Source organism: Podarcis liolepis (assembly GCF_965112155.1).
Source record: "Podarcis liolepis genome assembly, chromosome: 11".
Classification (NCBI taxonomy): domain Eukaryota; kingdom Metazoa; phylum Chordata; class Lepidosauria; order Squamata; family Lacertidae; genus Podarcis; species Podarcis liolepis.
In genome coordinates this window covers 12,055,359-12,078,220 of record NC_139565.1, presented here as the reverse complement: position 1 = coordinate 12,078,220, position 22,862 = coordinate 12,055,359, and the positions used below count along the sequence as shown (strand labels likewise).

General features: G+C 42.4%; 1 protein-coding gene across 3 annotated transcripts in view; it reads left to right on the top strand.

Moving 5' to 3' along the window:
• Nucleotides 1-8,122: 8,122 nt before the first annotated feature.
• Nucleotides 8,123-22,862, top strand: part of SHC3 (SHC adaptor protein 3) — a 58,449-nt gene continuing 43,709 nt past the window's right edge. The window contains exons 1-2 of one of the 3 annotated variants that reach the window (XM_083464912.1): nt 8,123-8,248; nt 9,430-10,277. In XM_083464912.1, the coding sequence (XP_083321038.1) occupies nt 9,756-10,277 (522 nt within the window). In that variant the 5' untranslated portion in view covers nt 8,123-8,248; nt 9,430-9,755. Of the gene's footprint in view, nt 8,249-8,677; nt 10,278-22,862 lie in introns of those variants that run through there. The other 2 variants (XM_083464913.1, XM_083464911.1) reach the window with 2 other exon arrangements.

The window sequence follows — 22,862 nt, the reverse complement described above, 5'->3', positions numbered from 1 at the left end:
TACACCTACGTACATCCAATCTCCACTGCTTCCTGTGTGCCTGTTCTTCCTGAAGCTTTAATTATTTATCCTGGGAGAGAAGTTGACAGTTACAAGTAGTCACGACTCACCAGATTAACCCTCCAAGCGCCGGGCTTCGTTTTCATACCAAGCGGGCTGAAAAAAGAAAGATTCAATTGCTAGCCGGTCTAAGTGGCAGGCCGTCTTATTGGAAAGGATGCCATCCTAAATGATAGCACCCCCCCTTTTTTCCCTTTTAACGAGATCTAACCCGCTTGCCTTTGATGACATGCAAATTAAGTTAATATTCTTGCTGGTTTTAATTTGTAGACGCTGGACACGGATATGGATAGAATGTAATTAATAAGGATTTTGAAGAGTGAACGGGAATTTGACGGTTCGTCCCCTGCCTCAAGTCAAACTCTGTGTCCCCCCCAGGAGAGATTGGCTCACTCTCTTCCTGTTAAGAAGCAATCAGGATGCAAGGATATAAGCAATGCATTATTTTTTTTCTGGGGGTACGCAGGGGTACACATACCCCTAAACATTTTGTGAATCTAAGTTTGGCCTCATTGAGGGGCAGTATTTCAATATGAGTATGAAAATAAGAGCACCCCTAAACCAGGGGTAGTCAAACTTTTTATACCTACCGTCCACTAATGCATCTTTCTTGATGGTAAAATTTCCTTACCGCCCACCAGCGCTCGATGGAAGGAGGATTCTGCTTGCACCGTAGAACCCCCTACCGCCCACCTAGAATCCTGAAACGCCCACTAGTGGGCGGTAGGGACCAGGTTGACAACCCCTGCCCTAAACATTTTCAAAGGAAAAAAAGCACTGGATATAAAGGATGCAGAAAACGAGCTGAAAATGGGTTTGAAGAACGATTGCAGTTCCGGAACCTTTTATCACCTGGCAAGGATACATGGAGAAAGATGAGAAAGATGGAGGGCACAAGGAGAAGGGGACGACAGAGGACGAGATGGTTGGACAGTGTTCTTGAAGCTACTAACCTGAGTTTGACCGAAATGCTGGAGGCAGTGGAAGACAGGAGTGCCTGGCGTGCTCTGGTCCATGGGGTCACGAAGAGTCGGACACGACTAAACGACTAAACAACAGCAAGGATGCATAACTGAATTTGGGGACTAAATTAGCCTTGGGCACTCTTATGGCCTATATCTAGAGCAGGATGGAAATACAGTGGTACCTCAGATTACATATGCTTCAGGTTACATGCGCTTCAGGTTATAGACTCTGCTAACCCAGAAATAGTGCTTCAGGTTAAGAAATTTGCTTCAGGATAAGAACAGAAATCGTGCTCCGGCAGCAACAGGTGGCCCCATTAGCTAAAGTGTTGCTTCAGGTTAAGAACAGTTTCAGGTTAAGAACGGACCACCGGAACAAATTAAGTACTTAACCCGAGGTACCACTGTAGTGAAACTCAGTCACTCCCCAGTTGCCCAGAAGGCAGAAAAGGCTGCCCCTTAGAGCGGCAGGGCCAGCTCTTTTCCTGTCTGTGCACCATACATTTTAAACATATGGCTTCCCCCAAAGAATATTGGGAGGTGAAAGGTAAATTACACTTCCCAGAATCCTTTGGGGGAAGTCATGTGCTTTAAATTTATGGTGCACGTGCAGCCCTAGAAGCTACAAGCTCTTCTGTTTTCTTTCTTGAACCCTGAAATGGTACAATAGTGTGTCAACAGAGAGAGGCTGATGAAGTCTCAGCGTGTTCCACAGGCCGGTGTACCTCACACAGGATGCAAAGCGTGGGAAGTGCAACTCACTTGTGCTTCCTGTTTTGGAGCTGCCACGTGAATGGCAAAGCTCTTTTTCAAGCCTCCAGGCCATTGTGACAGCCATTGCGTTAAAATGGAGCACGTGCATTCGTTGCTGGTGTGATGGTTTATCTCCCAGGAATTGGAATCGGAGCATGAGCCCACACCTCAGCAAGGCTTCACAGCCATTGACAATGGCTTGCAAGGCCAGATCTAAGGATTCTGTGCCGCATTTGTGCTGCAGCTTTTGCTAATCTGTCTGTTTAGAGGAGAACTTCCCAAGCCAGATAAGGCAGTGATGTGTGTACCGGGCCCACCCATAGCAACAAAATTGCCATGGATACAGTGCCTATAAAGGGGGAGGCTGCAAGACTGCTTTATTGTAATACAGAAGTCTGAATTAGCGAGACAAGAGAAAGGCAATGTTGTCTTCTCATCCTCTTCTTGCTTCTTGCTGTTGCGGTAGCCTAAGAACTGTTTGGTGCCTTCTCGTCCAATGAGAACAAACCCAAATGTCCAGCGTGGAGAAATCTGAATGCTGCGAGCCCATTCATGAATTTGTTTTCTCAGGAATGCTTTGAATCAGAACGCCCAACAGCAACAGCTTTTTCTCCTGATGCCGATGGTAGCTCTGATTCGCCTTTGGAAATTCACATGGCTGTGCATGTGTGTCAGATGAAATGTGCTGTGCGTGGGCAGAAAGGAATAGTCACATCAAAATGACTGAGGGTTTGCGTTTGCATAATAATAATAATAATAATAATAATAATAATAATAATAATTGCTTAAAAGTCAGGAATCATCAATGATGGTCATTTCCCACCCCACAGAACTCACCAGAGGTTCATGTGAACTCTGTTTTTCCAGTGCTCAGAAGGCTCAGGTAGATAGTTCAGCTCTTATTAAGGCACAGAGAAAAGAAATCGATTTTTGAAATGTTCAGTAGTCATCCACTGTGACGTGAAGATCAATTTTTGGTAACCTACAAGGACAGAATTAGAGCTTCGTAGTGACATTTCTCCATTTCCTTGTTCTTTCCCTTTTGCCAGGGAAGTCTGCAGCCTCATGCATCGATAACCACCTTTACCATCCTCTCAAATGGCAGTATTTATTCATTTGCAAAGCGCTTTCCAGTATTGTGTTCACAGGTTTCCTACGAGGCAGGTGGCTGCCTTTTCCTCTTTTACAGATGGAAAACCAAAGCTGAGCAGAATGTCATTTGCCCAAGGCCACATATTGAATCTATGGTGCTGTCAACATGGAAACTGAACCTAGTTCTTCCACAGACAAGTTTGGCTTCTTGATCTTTTGGACCACAGTTCCATCTGCTATGGTTGCCAAATTTTTTTCTTATTGGTATTATCTTTAGTGTAATTGTTGAGAGCTATGGTTTTCCCAGTAGTGATATATGGAAGTGAGAGCTGGACCATCAAGAAGGCTGACCGCCGAAGAATTGATGCTTTTGAATTATGGTGCTGGAGGAGACTCTTGAGAGTCCCACGGACTGCAAGAAGATCAAACCTCTCCATTCTGAAGGAAATCAGCCCTGCTCACTGGAAGGACAGATCCTGAAGCTGAGGCTCCAATACTTTGGCCACCTCATGAGAAGAGAAGACTCCCTGGAAAAGACCCTGATGTTGGGAAAGATGGAGGTCACAAGGAAAAGGGGACGACAGAGGATGAGATGGTTGGATAGTGTTCTTGAAGCTACCAGCATGGGTTTGACCAAACTGCGGGAGGCAGTGGAAGACAGGAGTGCCTGGCGTGCTCTGGTCCATGGAGTCACGAAGAGTCAGACACGACTAAACAACAACAACAACAATTTTTTGAGAGGCATCTAGGCCTTAGAGCAGGCATGGGGAATATATGGCCCTCCAGATGTTGCTGAACTACAACTCCCATCAGCCACAGCAAGCATGGCCAACAGGCAAGGATGATGGGAGTTGTAGTTCAGCAGCATCTGGAAGGCCAACGTTTTTCCAAATCTGTCTTAGAAAATTGTCATTTACCAATCTTAATGGGGGGTGGGGGTGGGAATGATTCCAGGAAAAGTGCCTGGGTCTTTAACAGCTGCAAAAAAGGCAAAAACTGAATGGCAGAGATATTTTGCCCCCATAAAGAGAGGCAGCACATTTTAACCATATAGAGGGCATGATGGATTAATTTTCTCTGATGTTCTATAATCTGCCTTGCAAAAAAAGTGTGGACGTGTGCCTAGCCCAATCTTTCTCTGGACTACAAAGGATCCAACATAAAAAAAACACCACTCTGTAAAATATTTCATTTTTGTTTGTGTAATGCAGATAGGCATTGGGTAAGCTTGGTCGTCGTTGGAGGGGTGATTGTATCCTGTTCAAAGGCTCCAGAAAGAGTGGATCTTGTCCATGATCAGACGGGGGCCAGGGCCATACCACTTCTCCAGTGGGGACCACTTGCGTGTCAAGACCCCAAGCCCCCCGCCCCGTGAAGAATAATGACACATGTACACAGTATATTAGGTTAATGGTCAATGGGCAAAGTTTAGGCCACAACTTTATTGGTCACAGAATGTGAGCAGTATTGGCTTAGGCATTGTAAATTGAACAGAGTGTATCTTACTCCTGCAGGGAGTCCTGTAAGGGTAAACCACCAATAGGTGGTTCCCCCATGGTTCCTGATATAATAATAATAATAATTTATAATAATAATTTATTATTTATACCCCACACATCTAGCTGGGTTTCCCCAGCCACGCTGGGTGGCTTCCAACAGAATATTAAAATACAATAGCCTATTAAACATTAAAAGCTTCCCTAAACAGGGCTGCCTTCAGATGTCTTCTAAAAGTCTGGTAGTTGTTTTTCTCTTTGACATCTGGTGGGAGGGCGTTCCACAGCGTGGGTGCCACTACCGAGAAGGCCCTCTGCCTGGTTCCCTGTAACTTGGCTTCTTGCAGCGAGGTAACCGCCAGAAGGCCCTCAGCACTGGACCTCAGTGTCTGGGCAGAACGATGGGGGTGGAGACGCTCCTTCAGGTATACTGGACTGAGGTATACTGCCATGGCCACAGCCCCTCCATGGGCTTCAGACAAGATCCACACCCCCAGATCCCTTTAAAGGTATACCATTCAACATGGAGGGGCAGGTGATGGCCACACCTCACCTCCCCCAAACAGAGTCATACCATTGCCTAACCGCCAAACCTTACAAAGTTGCGACAATTGCTACGTGGTAGGCAAAAACCAAATGGCCAGTGTCAATTTGCCAGATGGAATAATTCCGACCAGGCTCTTTTCCCTGTGTGGTCCAGTAAGCCTGAGCTTCAGGCCAGACTCCTCCACCGTGTGGCTCCAACATGATTTGAGGTGGCAGGAAAATAAACTCTATGTACACATTGCTTCCAGATCACGAGGCTACATTGTGCCTCAGTACATCCAGCTGCATGTCTCTGCTTCGGTCTCTGAACAAGGATGCATGTGTTGAGCTTTTGTGCCATGCTCTCTGTTAGTAGTATCAGGCCTAGGAACATCCGAAGTTTCCAGTGGAATCAGATCAAAGGTTCATCAGATGCGTCTTAAGGCCAATGACCATTTCCCACTGTTGCAGTTGGTATTCACAGGCATACTGGCATATAGCCATCCTTACTAACAGCCATATTCTCCAAAATTTTCTTTCTTTCCCCCCTATAATTTTTTATTAATTTTTCTGTTTTACAATTTAGAGCATTCATTTCAACAACCTTAAAATATCAGCGGCTTCCTCCTTCTCTTTCCATGGTTCATTTTGCATAAGGTAAATAACTAAACCATTCAGTATTCCATTATTACATCCATCAAAACTTATTTACACTGTTGAATTTACCTTAATGCTGCCAATTGTTTTCAGTGTACACAATTCCCCCCCCCCCAATATATTCAATAAACATTTCCCAATCTTCTTTAAACGTATGTTCTTCTTGTTCTCTTATTCTATAAGTTAGGTCTGCAAGCTGTGCATATTCCATCAGTTTAAGTTGCTATTCTTCTTTAGTCGCTCATTTTCCATTTTGGGGATAACAAAACACAGGCCGCCGTAGTGGCATACATAAATAACCTTTTTTGACACCTGGGAATTTCCATCTGAATTATCCCCAAGGAAAAGGACTGATGTGTTGTTGTTTTTTTGTTTTTTTGTTTTGGAAAAGTGCTTTTAAACATTTCCCCCCCAATTCATTATAAATTGTTTCCCAATACACTTTTACCTTTTTACAGATCCACTACATATGAAAGAAAGTACCCTCGATCTCATAGCATCTCCAACACTTATCTGATTCAGTCTTATACAACTTAGCAACTCTACTCAGAGTTAAATACCATCTGTAAATCATTTTCAACTACAGTGGTACCTCTGGTTACGTACTTAATTCATTCTGGAGGTCTGTTCTGAACCTGAAACTGTTCTTAACCTGAAGCACCACTTTAGCTAATGGGGCCTCCTGCTGCTGCCACGCCGCCAGAGCACAATTTCTGTTCTCATCCTGAAGCAAAGTTCTTAACCCGAGGTACTATTTCTGGGTTAGCGGAGTCTGTAACCTGAAGCATCTGTAACCTGAAGCGTATGTAACCTGAGGTACCACTGTAGTTCTCCTTCAAGGAATAGCATGCTGTAAACTTCAGATCGCTCTTCCACATTCTCCATAAATGTCTCTAATCCCACTTCAGAATAATAGAATTGTACTGCTGGAAGGGAACATGAGGGTAACTTAGTCCAATGCAGAAATCTTTTGCCCAACGTTGGACTCAAACCTATGGCCCTGATATTAAGAGTCTTATGCTCTACCGAGTGAGCTATCCCAGACTTTACAGCCATCTAAACTACAGTGGTACCTCGGGTTACAGAAGCTTCAAGTTACGCGTTTTCAGGTTATGGACACTCTGAAACCCGGAAGTACCGGAACGGGTTACTTCCGGGTTTCGGCACTCACGCATGCGCAGAAGCACTGAATCGCACAGAAGCGCCAAATCGTGTCACATGCGTGCACAGACGCAGCACTGCGGGTTGTGAATGCTGTGGGTTGCGAACGTGCCTCCCACACAGATCACATTTGCAACCCTAGGTTTTACTGTAAGGTAGAGGACCTCTGACCATTATGTCCAGTCGTGGCCGACTCTGGGGTTGCGGCACTCATCTCGCTTTATTGGCCGAGGGAGCCGGCGTACAGCTTCTGGGTCCTGTGGCCAGCATGACTAAGCCACTTCTGGCGAACCAAAGCAGCGCACGGAAATGCCGTTTACCTTCCCGCCGGAGCGGTACCTATTTATCTACTTGCACTTTGACGTGCTTTCGAACTGCTAGGTTGGCAGGAGCAGGGACCAAGCACCGGGAGCTCACCCCGTTGCGGGGATTCGAACCGCCGACCTGATCAGCAAGTCCTAGGCTCTGTGGTTTAACCCACAGTGCCACCCGCGTCCCAGGTTCCATTGTACTTGCCTTCAAAACATTGAATGCCATAAATTAACAATGAACCATGTAGAATATTTCCTTTTATCTGCCTCGACTCTTGGACCAGTCATTTAGACTGAATGACCCAGGTTCTAATATTATGAGAGAGGGAGAATAACTTCTCTCTGTCCATTACCTCAACACCAAGCATCCTTTTATTAACATCACTTTTGTCCTTAACCACCTTTTGACCCTAAACTGAAAAGTACCAAACATTCTAGCTTCTCTTTACAAGTGAGCTGACCCATGACCGAATTTTGCCCAGTGTACCTGGCGATGTGAATTCATAGGCATCTAAGTATGTATGATCACGTTCCTATCCTCAGGATGCCTAAACCAATTGAATGACTATTTTAGGGGTGAAACACATCACCACCCAAACAGTACAAATACACATTGTAAAAAATAAAACAAAAAAAAAAATCGCTTGAAATACCTTCTGTAAACAAGTGTGTATTTTTGATTTGAAGATCATGTTTATATCTTTTGAAGTTGGTGTATATGTATATATAAATTCTACCTGTGTGTGAAATGGAAGATTCCACTATTTAGAGAGTCTTTGTTGAATGAGTCATCCAGACTGTTTCTTATTGGCTGAGATACTTAGCATCCAAGGGATTGCCTGGCAGAGGCTGCAAGGCCGGGCTTCATTCACAGAAATGTTGCTATGCTAGCCAGCTCTTTCATTCAGATATACAGAGAATTCCATTCACATTTTCCAGGTTTTTTTTTGTTTTTTGTTCAAATCGACTTCTAATGAAGGGAATCATTTCCGAATGACAGAGATTCCGGCTTGTTGCTGAACACAAGACCAGAAATGATCTATACGATGTATATTTGCTGTTGCTAGGGTAGCAGGAGGAAGCTGGGGCGGAGTGGGGGGGGGGGTGGAATGAATTCAGTTTGGATGTTGTAGCAGGTTTGCAGTGTGCTGAAAATCAACTGCAGATCACTAGAAACCTGCTTTTACAATGAATAGGACATTTTCATTCATCGCTACTGGGATCAGAGGTGCTGCCTTCATTTATGTATCATGAATTATTCTCATAAAATACGTGCAGTGAAGCATGCTACTGCGTTGATGCATTTTCCGTACTTAAGCCTTTAGTACGAAAAAGGAGTGTGGGCTACCCTCTGGGAAATTTGTTGACTTGCATGTTGCAGTTTTATTTATTTGCTTTTCAAAAAGTTGCGGTGCCATTCTGAATCTGTTTTCTTGCAGCATAAGTAACTGAAATCCATACACTGCTTAAACAAACCTCAGTCCTTTAGTGTATGGTTAATATTGGGTTGTCAGACTAATGTTAAATTTTGCATGCCTGCAACAAATCAGGGGATTTGGTGTGTGAGTTGAGGATCTTTTCAAGTAAGTGTATTTTATGACTGCATTGAAGCATTTCCTTTTGTATTCATGTTCATTTTTGAAAGCGAGGCATCAGCTCATTGCCTTAAGTACTCTCGAATAATCCTCTCGTATTTCTTAGCTTTCAAGATTTAAATTTAGTATCGAGAGGTAAAGTTAAGATCTCCTTTGCATTAAATTGTGTGAGAAAAAGCAACCTTGTTTCAGAAGCCTCTTGCCACTGCCACACTCCCCCCCCCCCAAACACACGGATGGGTGCATTTTTTACCCAGCCAAAAGTTTTTAGTGTAACGCTGCATTAAAAAACCCTCCCAAATATATTTTCCCTCTTGGAAATGAAAAAAGCAAAAGCATAATGGCATCACAGTTTTTAAAGAAAAACTGCAATGTGGCAATTATGGTAAAGAGCAGCACAGTTTTAATGCTTACCTGAAAGAAAAAGACTAGATTATTTACCATATAAATTTCTCAACCCACACAGAATTTGCAATCCTCCTGTGTATTATGGAAGCCTTTCCAGGTATTTGTATTCTGGTGGGCTTGCCTGAACGTTGTTCATGAAATTGTTACTTTATTCCTGCCTAACTAAGGCATGCTGTATAAAGTCATCAGAATAGGACAGAAGGGGAAAAAATGAAAATGAAAAAGTAGTTCGGGTGGTGGGGAGGTTAATGCAGTTATACTTGGAACTATTGCAGGCACTCACCTATGGTTGCAAAAATGGGGTAGGAAGGAAAGATGGGGGAGAATCTGTTTAAGAGAGGAAAAGGAAATTTGAGAATTGATTGGTGGTAGTGTGCTGTAAGTGGGTGGATTTTCCCCCCTACAGGAAGTGATTTGCAGCGTTCACTGAGCCTTTTGTTGAAAAGGGTCCTTCTCATTTGTGTGAGTCATGCTTCTGCTGTGAGAGACTTGGCAGCTCTGAGCAGGACTGGGATCGTTCTCTTGCACAGAAAACTATCGCTGCACCCAGCTGGACCATGGAACCTTAAGCAAAAATCCCTTTAAAAAATTCATAGCAATTTAAAAATTATTATTATCTTGCCCCATTGCCAAATGTTCACTATCCATCGCTGATATTCTGGATCACCTGCTATGTTAGCACAGGAGTTCCCTGGTTTGTCAGAACATATGCAAGGTTCGTGATAGAAGGGAATGCTTCAACGTACCAAATATAACCGCTTCAGGAATGATTCGGTGACATCGGTTGACGATCTTATCCATAACTTGTCCATGAACAGCAAGGTCTCATCAATTGGTCCAACGTCAACACCATCGCCATACCTGGTCTCTCCTGAGGTTCTCCAGAAGGACCAAGATGGATCCACCGCCATTTGCACTCTCATGCACAAAGTGTCCCACCTGAAACTCTCCCATTCAGGCAGCCTTTCGGGCATCAAGAACCTCTCGTCTGCAGTGAAGGAGCTTGCTGCCTCCAAGTTGCAGGGGAGCTCGGTAGCAGAGGCTTCAGACAACACATGTAACCTTGCCTCTGCCACTCCGTCTTCTCAGCAGGACAAGAGCAAGATGAACACAGGGAAAAAACCATGGTCAGAGGAAATGAACCTGGGAGGCGAAGACTGGAATCAAGGGAGCAACGTTGCCAGCAAAGTCTCCCAAGGGTGGCTGCATTCGAACGATAAGATCCTGGGACCTGGAGTGACGTACATTGTGAAGGTTGGTCTGTTTTATTTTCCATTCTATTGTTTTAATCAATTGGAGGGTGGTGGTGGGGAACCTTTTTCTTATTTCAGCAGCCAGGTAGGCAGGCTGGAAGGTTTTCTCTTGGCACATTTCATTTCTGGAAGCACTGCAAAGATTGTTAAGAGCAGAAAGACGTTGTCAGAAATCCACGTTAATTTGTTTTAATTAAGGAAGCATGCATGCTGACTCGTTGGCAGTTAACATGATTTAAAACAGTGGGAAAGGAATATTTCTAAAGCAAAAGTCTTCGGTTTCCTTCTCCCCCAGAATAGGGCACATTTATTGTGCATAATGATTTCTCATATGTCGGGTTTAATAGAAGAAGCAAGAGTTTATTCATATTGAACCTGTGCTTATCCTTTGCCGTATTTCAAGCATGAAATATCTTCAGTGTGTGTGTGTCTGTTTCATTTGCAAGTGTATGTGTGTGGTTTGGGGGTTTTGGTGGAGAAAAAGCCACAGCTTGCAGTATTTGTCATATTTTGCAGACCTGAATATTCTTTTTCCAATTGGTGCAGATAAAATGCAGTCTTGTTTTACATAACAGTCTTTCAGCCACTTTTAACAGTATTTCTTTTCAGCACGCTGATAGTTTAGGTACAGAGCAAAAATCTCAGGGTATTTCTAGGCCAATATGGCTGAGACATATTTCAGTGTTCTTAAAAGTGTACTCTAACCAGGTAGAATGTAAGGCATTATGGTGAGACCGATGGCTTACTTTGTAGCAACTAGAGATTTCAATGTGTGCTCCGTTACCTGGTTGAAAAATCACTCTGTCAAACAATAAATTCTTTGCTGTGTAACTGTACTGCTTTTCAGCAACATTAATTTGTTGTATCCTAAAGGACTAAGCAAATTTTTATATATATGGAGAGAGAGAGAGAGAGAGAGAGAGAGAGAGAGAGAGAGAGAGAGAGAGAGAGATAGCTCTGTTGATTTCAAAGGGAAAAGCGACAGTATTCCAAGTAGTGCTATAATGTGCAGACCTTTAACCTTAGTCCTACTGGTTGTAATTTTGTATTAAATATCTTGTTAAATATCTATCTTGACTGCGTGCTTTTGGCAGATATGAGAGGTGTGGGGATTGTTTGACAATGGTAATTACAACAAGTGGGTTCATTAAGAAGCATCTCCAAAAAAGGGCGATGCTCCCCTCTCCCATATTAAAATGACCACAGCACATGAGGTGAAATAAGATCTTCATTGCTACCTTTCAGAACATACTGTGTGCTATTTGACAATGAGGGAGGCATGTAAGTTGACACTGTACCTCAGACTAGCTGTTCTCTGTCATATCTTATAAGTATTTTGTTGCCCACAAAATTCACCCGATTCCAGAAACTTGTGCAATATTTGTGCTTTATGGTTGGCAAGATACGATTGCTAGTGGTGGTAGTCAGTGCGGTAGTCGTCTTTTTCTAGAAAAAGAGGTGGTGTAGCTCACCACGAACTTCTCCCTTCTTCTCTTAGAATGGCAATGGTGTCCACCTGAGAGGTGCTGGAACTGAGCTCCTGTGAGCTTTGGCTGAGAAAACAAACCCTGGTAATAGTACCTTTGAGAGGATGGCTCTCACCCAGCTGTGGTTAGTGTCAGTTCTAAGCATGCGTAGCTTATAGCACCTCAGAAAGGGTGATGGGGACCAGGCCACTGTCGATAGACAGACGATGTGAACACAAGGGCTTAGGGATTATTACACGATCGCTTGAGAACTAAGAAGAAAGCAAGAAATATAAAAACATCACAACACTGATTCCAGTGATATATAAACTGTCATATGTAAGTCGTGTCATGATGACATATATATATATATAAATACCGGCTATAGGCATGACGCCAAGTGGATGGACAAAATCTTTGTATTGCTCATTTACTGATCATAAAGCACCTAACGTAAGCTGTTCTTCTTAGGTTATACCTTCTCTTAATTATATCTGACTCTTCATCTATAAGTGCAGCATTCACACGCATGAGAATAGAAGTTCTTACGCTAAAGACATTTTTGTATTTTAGAGATTACGTCCAATCAAAATTTCAAAACCGGCACATAGGCATGGTACACTGAAAGGGCAGTTCATTATTAACTATCAACACGGCTATAATTTTACAGGTGACATAAAAACTACAAGTACTTTTGGTGGCTCCTTTCAGAAAGATATGAATTTTGCCAAATAGATGGCAAACTCTTATCAACAATAGAAATGGTGAGAATTCAGCGCAAGGCTCCGTCCTCGTCAAATACACTTTCATAATTCCTCGCCCTTCTCGTTCGCCATGCTTTATGTATAGACATAATCATAGTAGATTAAAAAGGTGGTCATTTTCTAAAAGTTTTTATTCACTTTGGTCATATTACCCTGGCTTTTAAAACATTTTGACAGATAGCTATACTGTTTAGCATTTGATTTTGGATGGTGATGTATGAGAGCTTTATGTTCCTTGCAAAACAATTTAAAGTGGAAAGCTTAAAAATACAAATGTTATCCCCCCCCCCCCCCATTTTCAAGGATAGATGTATTCATACCAGTGTGGTAACAAGGTAACAATAATATGTTGTTGGCTGAAACAGCAAAGTTTCTTTGGCATTAACTGTTAGGAGTCATAGATAGCTTGACTTCAGTTGGTCTGCGAAGTAAATTCCACCAAGGAAATAGAAAATTCATAGAAATTCTAAGAAATGGTGATGACAAGAGTCTTGGCATTGTTGCTGAATATTGTGTGTATGGTTCTTTGGGGGGTGGAGACTGGAGGCTTGGGTTTAAAGGGTGGCAAATGGGAGGAATTAGGCCTTGGAACAATCTCAGTAGTTCACATTTATGTTCTGTGAAAGAATGTTGTTTGGTAAAAGGAGAAAGTGTGATGTGCAGATGTTCCAGGTATAGAACAAATAAAGAGGGGAAGCTGAACTTCGCGACCCTTCTAGTTCTCCTTCAAGCCTTTGATTCCGTGAAATGATAAGAGCTTTTACACCGTTGGCTTTCTAATTTCTCGGGGAAAATCTTCCTTCGTTTCCAGTATCTACTGATTCATTTCCAGTGTCTGCCAACAGTGCCAAAGTCAGCGCTAACAATACAGAGCAAAATGGACCATTTTTTAAATAAATGTGTAGTTCGAAACACTAGTTCCCAACAATTCAGTGGTAAGAGGAACCAAAGCAATTCTAGAATTTTCTGAGCAGACATTCAAAATTCACCGTGCAATGCAAGATGCTAGTTCATATGGTAGATCAGATCCTCCCTTGAAGAGGGCATGTATTGCGGTGAGACCTGGAAACCGACGCCCTGTGTTGTGGGTCGGTATGGTTGGTCAGCCACAACACCCGATTGGTAGATCCCTTGTAGCTGGGTGCAATCTGGCCAATGGGATGCAGTCCAAACAGTTTGAGGGACCTATATATACCTATGCACGTGACCCAGAGCTTCCTCTTTCGGCTCGTGCATCGGACCACCCGCCCACCTCTCCCTACTTTTAGGGCTTTGCGCTTGACCTTGCTATGCCGTCGTGTGTTGTCTGTCATTGGGACAGGGGCATGGCAGGAATTTTCCCCACTTAGCTGATTGGCTGTTGCCATTTGGATTTTGCCTGCCGCGTAGGAAATCGTCACAACTTGTAAGGTTGCGGATAGGCTCTGGTTCTGGTGATAGGGATGGGAGAATGCTCTCGCCATCCCTATGTGAAGGGTATTCCATTAAAGGAATCCAGGGGCTTGATGGTTTGGTCATCCCCTGTGAGGAGGTTGTGCCTGTGCCTGAGTCGGGGGGGGGCATTTGGGTGGCAGAGATAGCCTGTTCCCGGCTTTCCGCTTATCCAGGTGTTCACCCTTGGCTGACCTATGATAGAGCTCTGGGTCAGCGCTACCTGCCATGGTGCAGGGAGCTAGTCGAACCAGAGCCTATGCAACCACTCACTTTCTGTAATCAATAAAGTTGTGGCCTAAACTCTGCCAAAAACCAAAACTAAAATTTGAGTCAAGTGTGAATTTATTTAGGGGGGAAGGTTTCTGGGTCTGAACACGCAAACGGGGAAAATGGAACAAGAGAAATCCACTCGTGGAATCAACCTTCTGGGCACCTAGTCAATGAAAATGAAAATGCTCATTTGAACATACATCCACATCCTGATGCTCGCGCAGACCAGATTATACAATTTGGACGTGCTTTATAATGAAAATGGGGCACCTAGTCAATGAAAATGAAAATGCTCATTTGAACATACATCCACATCCTGATGCTCGCGCAGACCAGATTATACAATTTGGACGTGCTTTATAATGAAAATGGGGGTGTGCTACCAATTGTTATGTGTGAGGTTCCCTGTGACTGGACCTGAGCTGCAGTTAAGACTTTTCTAATCACACATATTGTATGAGACAATCTTTCTTTCAAATGAAGAATGGATAAAAATTAGCTTGGCATCTTATCTATTTATCAAGTATATATGTGTGTGTGTGTGTGCGCGCGCACACACACACACACACACAAAGTGCTTTTTTTCTGGGGGGTACACCCCTAAACATTTTGTAAATCTGTGTACTTTTGTCCATTTACTGTATTTATTTTCCCCGATTTGAACTATAAAATGGTGATTTTCTGGAGTCAAAATGAGAGTGCCCCTAAACATTTTTTTAAGAAAAAAGCACTGTGTGTGGTGTGTGTATAACTTCCTGCTTTAGTTCTTTTAGTGTAAATGGTTAGAGATATTTTAAAACAAGTTACCTGCAGATCACTACACAGTTTAGTATACATACATCTTGCTGATTTCAGCGGTCCTGGTGTGTCTGTAAGATGTTTGTGTTTTAATTAAAGAAAAGTGGGATTAAAAAAAGCCCTACATCAATCAGTCAACAGAGAAAATAAATAATCACATAACTACATAGGCTTGCAGCCTGAAGCTGGAATATATAATTATTAAGAACCAAGGTTTTAAAAAGCCTGACACATTGTTGAGACATTATACCACTTCTGAGGCACGGTATCATGTTGAAGGCAAATTCAAAGGAGAGAGATGCATATTAGCATATATTATGAACCATACTGGAGAAGAAGTAGAAAAATTACAATACCTGGTTTGCAATGATAATTGTTAGAAATTAGCATCCGGGCTGAGTTTGAACTGAAGCAGAGTATCTCTCATTATCACTATCTCTGATTATGACACTTTTTTTTTTAAGTGGCATGAATATGTTAATCGGATGCTAAACATGTATGTTAACCGTCACTAGAGCATCACTAGAAATGTTCTCTGTGAGGAATGTTACGCACATTAGCAATGACAGAACCGTTGCACAAAACAGAGGCCAAATAATTATCCATTTAAATGGACACATTTTAGGTTGTAAGCAAAACAGCATTTAGGAGAAATTCACACTAAAATGCTGATGAATTTTCATGAAGGCTTTTTTTTTTTTAAAAAGAAAGAAATCACAAACTGTTATGGAAATGTGAAGATCTGAAGTTAAGATTGGAAAAATGAGAAACTGAGAGGAACCAAAAGTAACAGATTTTCCTGTCACTACCAGTGACTATTTATAAATTTTATTTGACTTGCATCTTCTCACAATCGGTTGGGGAAGATAGTCTCGGCTCACCATAAAAGTTGTTGGACATGAACATGAACTTAATCCTCTGTATTGTGAGATGTAGGCATTGTTGAACCACCCATGGCCACTGTGCTATTAAATTCAATATATATGTAAGCGGACAATTTCCAAGGAATTTGCATTTGACTTCAAAAGTGGCAGTTTACTCAAAACGAAGGGATTGGTAAAAAGGAAGCTGAAAAGAATGGCCAGAGGACCACATCTCTCCATAAAGTCTTCTACTTTGGTGATCACCTGTGGCTGAGTTAGATTGTCTTCCATGAACACAGTCTTAACAATGAGTCCGTAAGTGACTGTGGAGGCCAGTTCTGGATCCACACGTCCTTCCACAGTGGGGCCGTTGGTTTCCAAGAGGGAGTTGGTCATGGAGTTGCCAAGCATGCCTTCATCTTAGCACATTTCTTGTCCTGAGTTTGTGCTTCTTCAAAGTCCATGACACCTTTGGTAAAGGCGCTCGCAGGCCAGTGTTTCCCAGTTGTCGGTGTTTATACTACATTTTTAAAGATTTGCCTTGAGCGAGTCTTTAAACCAATACTCTCCATAAAGTATTGGGGATGGGGTTATTCAAAATCATAATAATAAAAGCTCAGGTAGAATGTGTACCTGTGCAGATTAGGAAATGTGCTCTCCAGGAGGGATGTTTGAATCAGTCTGTTTCAGTTTCTTTCAGTTTCTTAGATCTGAAATTCACTTCTCCACATTTCCATATCAGTTTGCCTATACACACACACACACACACACACACATATATATCCACATAAAAATTCATTGGGATTTTAGTGCAATTTTCCCCTAACATACACATTTTTGCAAAGTAAATTTCCCTTCTTTGTAATGCATTTTTGTATGCTGTTTTCAGGACTATGTGCATTTTTATGCACACCTTACATTAGTATATGCACTTTTATATACATTACTTGACTGGAGAAGCACACTGCAACATGCAAGGAAGTGTGACTTTCAAGAGAATGCTGTGTTTCAATTTCTGTCTTATTTCAGAAAGCAGGAATTAGGTAGATTCATTTTTAGGTATGAACTGAGTTGAATTTCTCCCCAACCCTGCTCTGCAGTCCAAGAGGACACCAGCAGAGTCAAGGAAGCTATTACAGGAATGAAGGCTTCCTTCAGAAAATCAATGTCTTGCCCAAATCATAGACTTGTAGAGTTGGAAGAGATCCCGAGTGCCATCTAGTCCAACCCCCTGCAATGCAGGAATCTCAACTAGATCACTAACACAAACTTTGGGGAAATTGGCGCAAGCAGACAATAAGGGATGGAGGAGAGAATTTGAGGAACATATTGCTTAAAACATGAAGACCGACATTTTTTCAAAAAATATATATATTTAAATACATGAGGGATGGATCTACACACAGGAAAAACCCCTGCTATAAATACGTCGGAAATTAAATCACTATAATGAAAGAAAAAACGCTATGGAAAACTGCTTAGATTTTTTTTTTGCTCTCCAGCGCCAACTGGTGTTGTATGTTTATAGTGCATTCAAAACGCTGTTTCTTGACTAATGTAATTGAGTAGGGAAGTGTCTAGGTAGGCAGCCATTGGACAACAAGTGAGTTAAAGCTGCGATAAAGGAGAATAAGGAGATTGCAGAGAATCTGAATGTATTCTTTGTGTCTGTCTTTGCTACAGAAGAAGACAGGGCAGATAACTGATATTTTCAGGAAGAGGCTTGAAGAACTGAGACACGTACTGGTAATAAGAGATGAAGGAATATGCCTTATTGACAAACTTAAACTTAACAAATCACTGGATCCATATATATCTTGCTCATCTTCTAACGACAACAAAAATGTAGCTTGTCTTTAAGATTGATCTCTGTGCCTGAGGACAGGAAACTGATAAATGTAGTTCCATTTTTTAAAAAGCGAGGTGGCCAAGTTTGCAGAAGACTCATGATGCCAAACTGTTCAAGGTGGTTAAAACAAACAAAACTCAGTGAAAGGGTATTACAGTAGCAAATGCAGTTCAGCGAAAGCATGTGTAATATATTAGGGCAGAAGGTCCAAATTTCCTATATATGATGTTGGGACCGGAGCCTGTGTTGAATTACCGGGAAAAGGATCTCAGGGCTGTAGAGAGTAGCTCAAAGAAGATGTCAACCCAGTGAATTGTTGCTGCAAAAAGGGAAAATTCAATGTTATAAAATATTAGAAAAAGGATAAAAATTAAAACGACCAATATTATAATGCCATTACGGTGCAATTACACTTGGAGTACTGTGTCTAGTCTTCTTTAAAAGGTAAAGGTAAAGGGACCCCTGACCATTAGGTCCAGTCGTGGCCGACTCTGGGGTTGCGGCGCTCATCTCGCTTTATTGGCTGAGGGAGTCGGCGTACAGCTTCTGGGTCATGTGGCCAGCATGACTAAGCTGCTTCTGGCGAACCAGAGCAGTGCACGGAAATGCCATTTACCTTCCCACCGGAGCGGTACCTATTTATCTACTTGCACTTTGACATGCTTTCAAACTGCTAGGTTGGCAGGAGCAGGGACCGAGCAATGGGAGCTCACCCCGTCACGGGGATTCGAACCACCGACCTTCTGATCAGCAAGTCCTAGGCTCTGTGGTTTAACCCACAGTGCCACCCGTGTCCCTCCAGTCTTCTTTACTGGATATCAAAAAGAGATGAACAAGAGCAGTAAAAGGCAGTTAAAAAGATCAAGGGGCTGGAACAATTACCTTATGTCTGTGGAATGCTCTCCCCAGGGAGTTTCGCCTGGCTCCTTCATTACATATCTTTAGGTGCCAGGTGAAACCATTTCTCTACAACCAGGTGGAAATGATGCCTTATGAGGAACGGCTAAGGGAGTTGGGCATGTTTAGCCTGGAGAAGAGGAGGTTAAGGGGTGATATGATAGCCATGTTCAAATATATAAAAGGATGTCACATAGAGGAGGGAGAAAGGTTGTTTTCTGCTGCTCCAGAGAAGCGGACACGGAGCAATGGATCCAAACTAGAAGAAAGAAGATTCCACCTAAACATTAGGAAGAACTTCCTGACAGTAAGAGCTGTTCAACAGTGGAATTTGCTGCCCAGGAGTGTGGTGGAGTCTCCTTCTTTGGAGGTCTTTAAGCAGAGGCTTGACAACCATATGTCAGGAGTGCTCTGATGGTGTTTCCTGCTTGGCAGGGGGTTGGACTCGATGGCCCTTGTGGTCTCTTCCAACTCTATGATTCTATGATTCTAGGTGTTCGGTTGGTTAACATTCTATAGCTTTTTTAATGTGTTTGGGGAGGGTTTACTGGTTTATTTTTGTTTTGTTACGTATTCTCATTTTGTATTTTTCTCTCGTGAACCACCCTGTGATTTTCGGATGAAGGACAGTACAAATTTTACAGATATTTAAAATGATGATGATGATGTTTGGGGCTATGTAGTTTAGAAAAAAGTTGAGCAAGGGGGGCCATGATAGAGGTCTATACATACAACTATGCACAGTGTGGAGAAAATGGACAGAGAAGTGGTTTTCTTCCTCTCTCATCATCATCATCATCATCATCATAGCAGTTGGAGTCACCCAATGAAGCTGAACGGTGGAAGATGTAGAGCAGACAAAAGGAAGCACTTTACAGAGAGCAGAGTTAATATGGTCCTCTTTAAAATAGGGATTAGACAGATTCATGGAGAGAAAGGCTATCACTGGTGACGGTAACAAGATATAGCATCTCCAGCAGGAAGTGTGCTTTTAAATTATAGTCACCAAAGGTAAAGGTAAAGGACCCCTGGACGGTTAAATCCAGTCAAATGCGATTATGGGGTTGCCTCCTTGCTGTTTAAGATCTGAAACTTTTCATACAGCTGTGAGTTTGTTATATTTGTTTGATCATTTGTTGCCGGTTTCTATCCTGTGGGTTTTGTGGAGGGTTTACTAGAAAATAAGGCTAATTTGCATAGGAAATTGGTCAGTTTGCATCAGAGTCAGCCGAGAACACCAGGGAGTGTTTGGCATATTTATTTTACTTGTATTTAGCAAACAGGCCAAAAACTTCGAAACTACCAAACTTGCCTAATATTGTATTTACAGCTGGCACACATTCATTGTTACTAAGCTGGGCGGGGGTGGGTAGGTGGGTGGGAATCTAGCCCTGGACATTTTTCAGCAGAAAATTGTCCACACAACATCGCCGGAAACTGCTACTGCAAAAACAAATAGCAACCTCTGTGTGTGACCAGGGAGAGTAATTTAATACAATTGCGCCTATAATTCTTTTCATTCATCCCCAATGTTTCCTCTTGCTGTTTGTGATTAGATTGTAAATTGCTTGAAGCAGAGAGGTGTGTCTTTCTGAAAACAACAACACGGTACCTGTTACTTTGTAAAGCAATTTATAGACTGATGATGCGATTTAAATCATTGTTGCTGTTCCTTTTGCTAAGGATTTAAAGAAATGATAGCTGGGTGATCCTCCATCCAATTTCAGGCAATTTCCAGCATCTCCAATAGCCCCTGCACCTCGTTCCATAGGGCTCAGAAGGCTTCGCCACTCTCTAGAGAGGCTTTTCAAGGCTTTGCAAAGAGGGATGGGAATAGTTGTTCCTGCAAACTATTTACATGTCAGTTCTACACAGATGGTTTTGCAGATTGTCTCTTTGGTTAATTCTTGCTACAGTTCTCATAAGGTAGGTCAGTTGGCCAACTTCCTTAGGTGACCTGGACACGAGATCCAAACTACTGTACTTTGAACTGATGCACAAATGAATATTGCACCGGCTTACATCTCTCTTCCCTCGTCTCTTTTACATCGCAACCATTGTCCAATAGTTGCTATTATGGTTTTGCTATCACTTATTTATAGTGCATTCTTAAGAAGTGTTTGAAGTGCAGTGCTACACGTTACCGCCTCAGACATCGATCAGGCAATTAATTGCAAACAGTTTTTGTGCTATTTAAAGGAGAGCCTAAAATAACACACACTGACTCATAGCCACGCAGTAGAATTCAAAAATCTGTCCTGGTTTCTGAGGGATCTATGCACAGCGTATAAAACAATGCATCCTGGTGTTTCTGTATGGGAACTTGCCCCCCCCCCCCGGTATTATCTTGTGATACGTGAAGTACAATATTTAAGTACAAATTTGTTTCTTTTTTTAAATAAAAAACCCCACATCCGTTTCTGCTGCAGCGTTCAGTAAAACTATTTCCTTTCTCTGCTGTGCTAATCAAATCAGTTCTGGTATCCCTTCCTTTAGCTTTGGCTGTTACAGCAATAATTCTTTACTACACATATTGCTTTTTGCATTTTTTCTCTTGGGCCTGTTCTTGCTTCGCTCCTCCAAGGCTTCATCCTGTCCAAGGCTGCCCTGTGATTCCAAGGCTGGATACGGATTTGACGTGGCATCAGTGCTGGGCTGGGCTCTTGAGCCGCCTGACTGTGCTCCCTGGAGCAGCGATCCGAGCAATGACCCAATTAGTTAAAAGCTATATTTATTTAAAAGAACCAAACAGACAAAGGGTTGATCACAAGCATTGCAAAATGCCAACAAAAAAGAAAAAAGCTCTAATGCACTGGGGGAGGCAGGGAATCAAAATGTGTGCACTGTGGGGATTGATTTTTTTAAAGAAGTCATTTCTGGAATTGAACTCATCCATTAAAGAGTACCATTTGTCCTCCCAGCCCAGTTTACCACTAGCATTGCCCCTAAACGTCCTTGATAAGCAACAGAGGGGAAATCGTTGCATCAACGTTTGCTGTTCTGAAATGGCTTCTGATACGATGCAACAAAATCTGATAGGGTTCTGCCAATGGGTTACCTCTTTATTGGGCACCTGTTTTAAAGAGTTTGCAGGATGTTGGTGCAACTGCATCAGAGCAGGAACAAGGTGTCAGTAACAGATCCAATGATAAACTAGGAGCTGTCGTATTGGGTCCATGGTGAGGCCATTGTGACTGGTCGTACGTAGATGTTTCAGTGGTAGAACGATGTTCATAGCTTTGGGACTCAGCTGGCAAGTTGATGTAATTAGATGACGTCACAGGAGAAGAGTAAAAGTATATACAGTGGTACCTCAGGTTACATACGCTTCAGGTTACAGACGCTTCAGGTTACAGACTCCGCTAACCCAGAAATACTACCTTGGGTTACAAACTTTGCCCCAGGATGAGAACCGAAATCGCGCACCTCAGGGTAAGAATGGTTTCGGGTTAAGAACAGACCTCCGGAACGAATTAAGTTTGTGACCCGAGGTACCATTGTAGTTTAAGCTATAAGACATTCTTACTTGATTTTCTGCCTCCCTTCTTCACGTTTTTCATCCTCTCATTCCTATTCAATGATATATATGTATTTTCCACGTGAGTCAATTGTCTCAATATTTGTACGTAATCCTCTTTCCAGTACTTATTTGTTTCTTTTGTCTTACTTTATACAGTGGACGCTCGGGTTGCGAATGTGATCCGTGCGGGAGGCACGTTCGCAACCCGCAGTGCCACATCTGCGCACACGCGGGTTGCGACTTGGCGCTTATGTGCAAAGCATGATTTAGTGCTTCTGTGCATGTGCGACCACCGAAACCCGGAAGTAACCCGCTCCGGTACTTCTGGTGGGTCCGCAACCCAAAAAAATGCAACCTAAAACATCTGTAACCCGAGGTATGACTGTATCTGTTTTTGGTTTGTTTGTTTTTACATTGTATCACTGTACCGAAAACCCTAATATAAACAATTACAAAAAGAACAGTAGACAGAAAATTAATCTAATCTGAAAACATTTCAATGCTGTGTCATTTGATTGTAGCAGTTGCTGTTTTTCTGAGTTGACACTACAGCCAAAGCACAACATTCTTGTTGGCTTTTGAACAGTAAAGTACGTAACAATAAACAATTGCTATTCCGTTTTCCAGTTTAATGGGGATTTATGGAGGGAAATTCCTGCTGGATGGTGCTTTATGTTTTTAGAATTTTCCATCCCATCTCTTTTGCTTCCTCCCTTTCTTTTTAA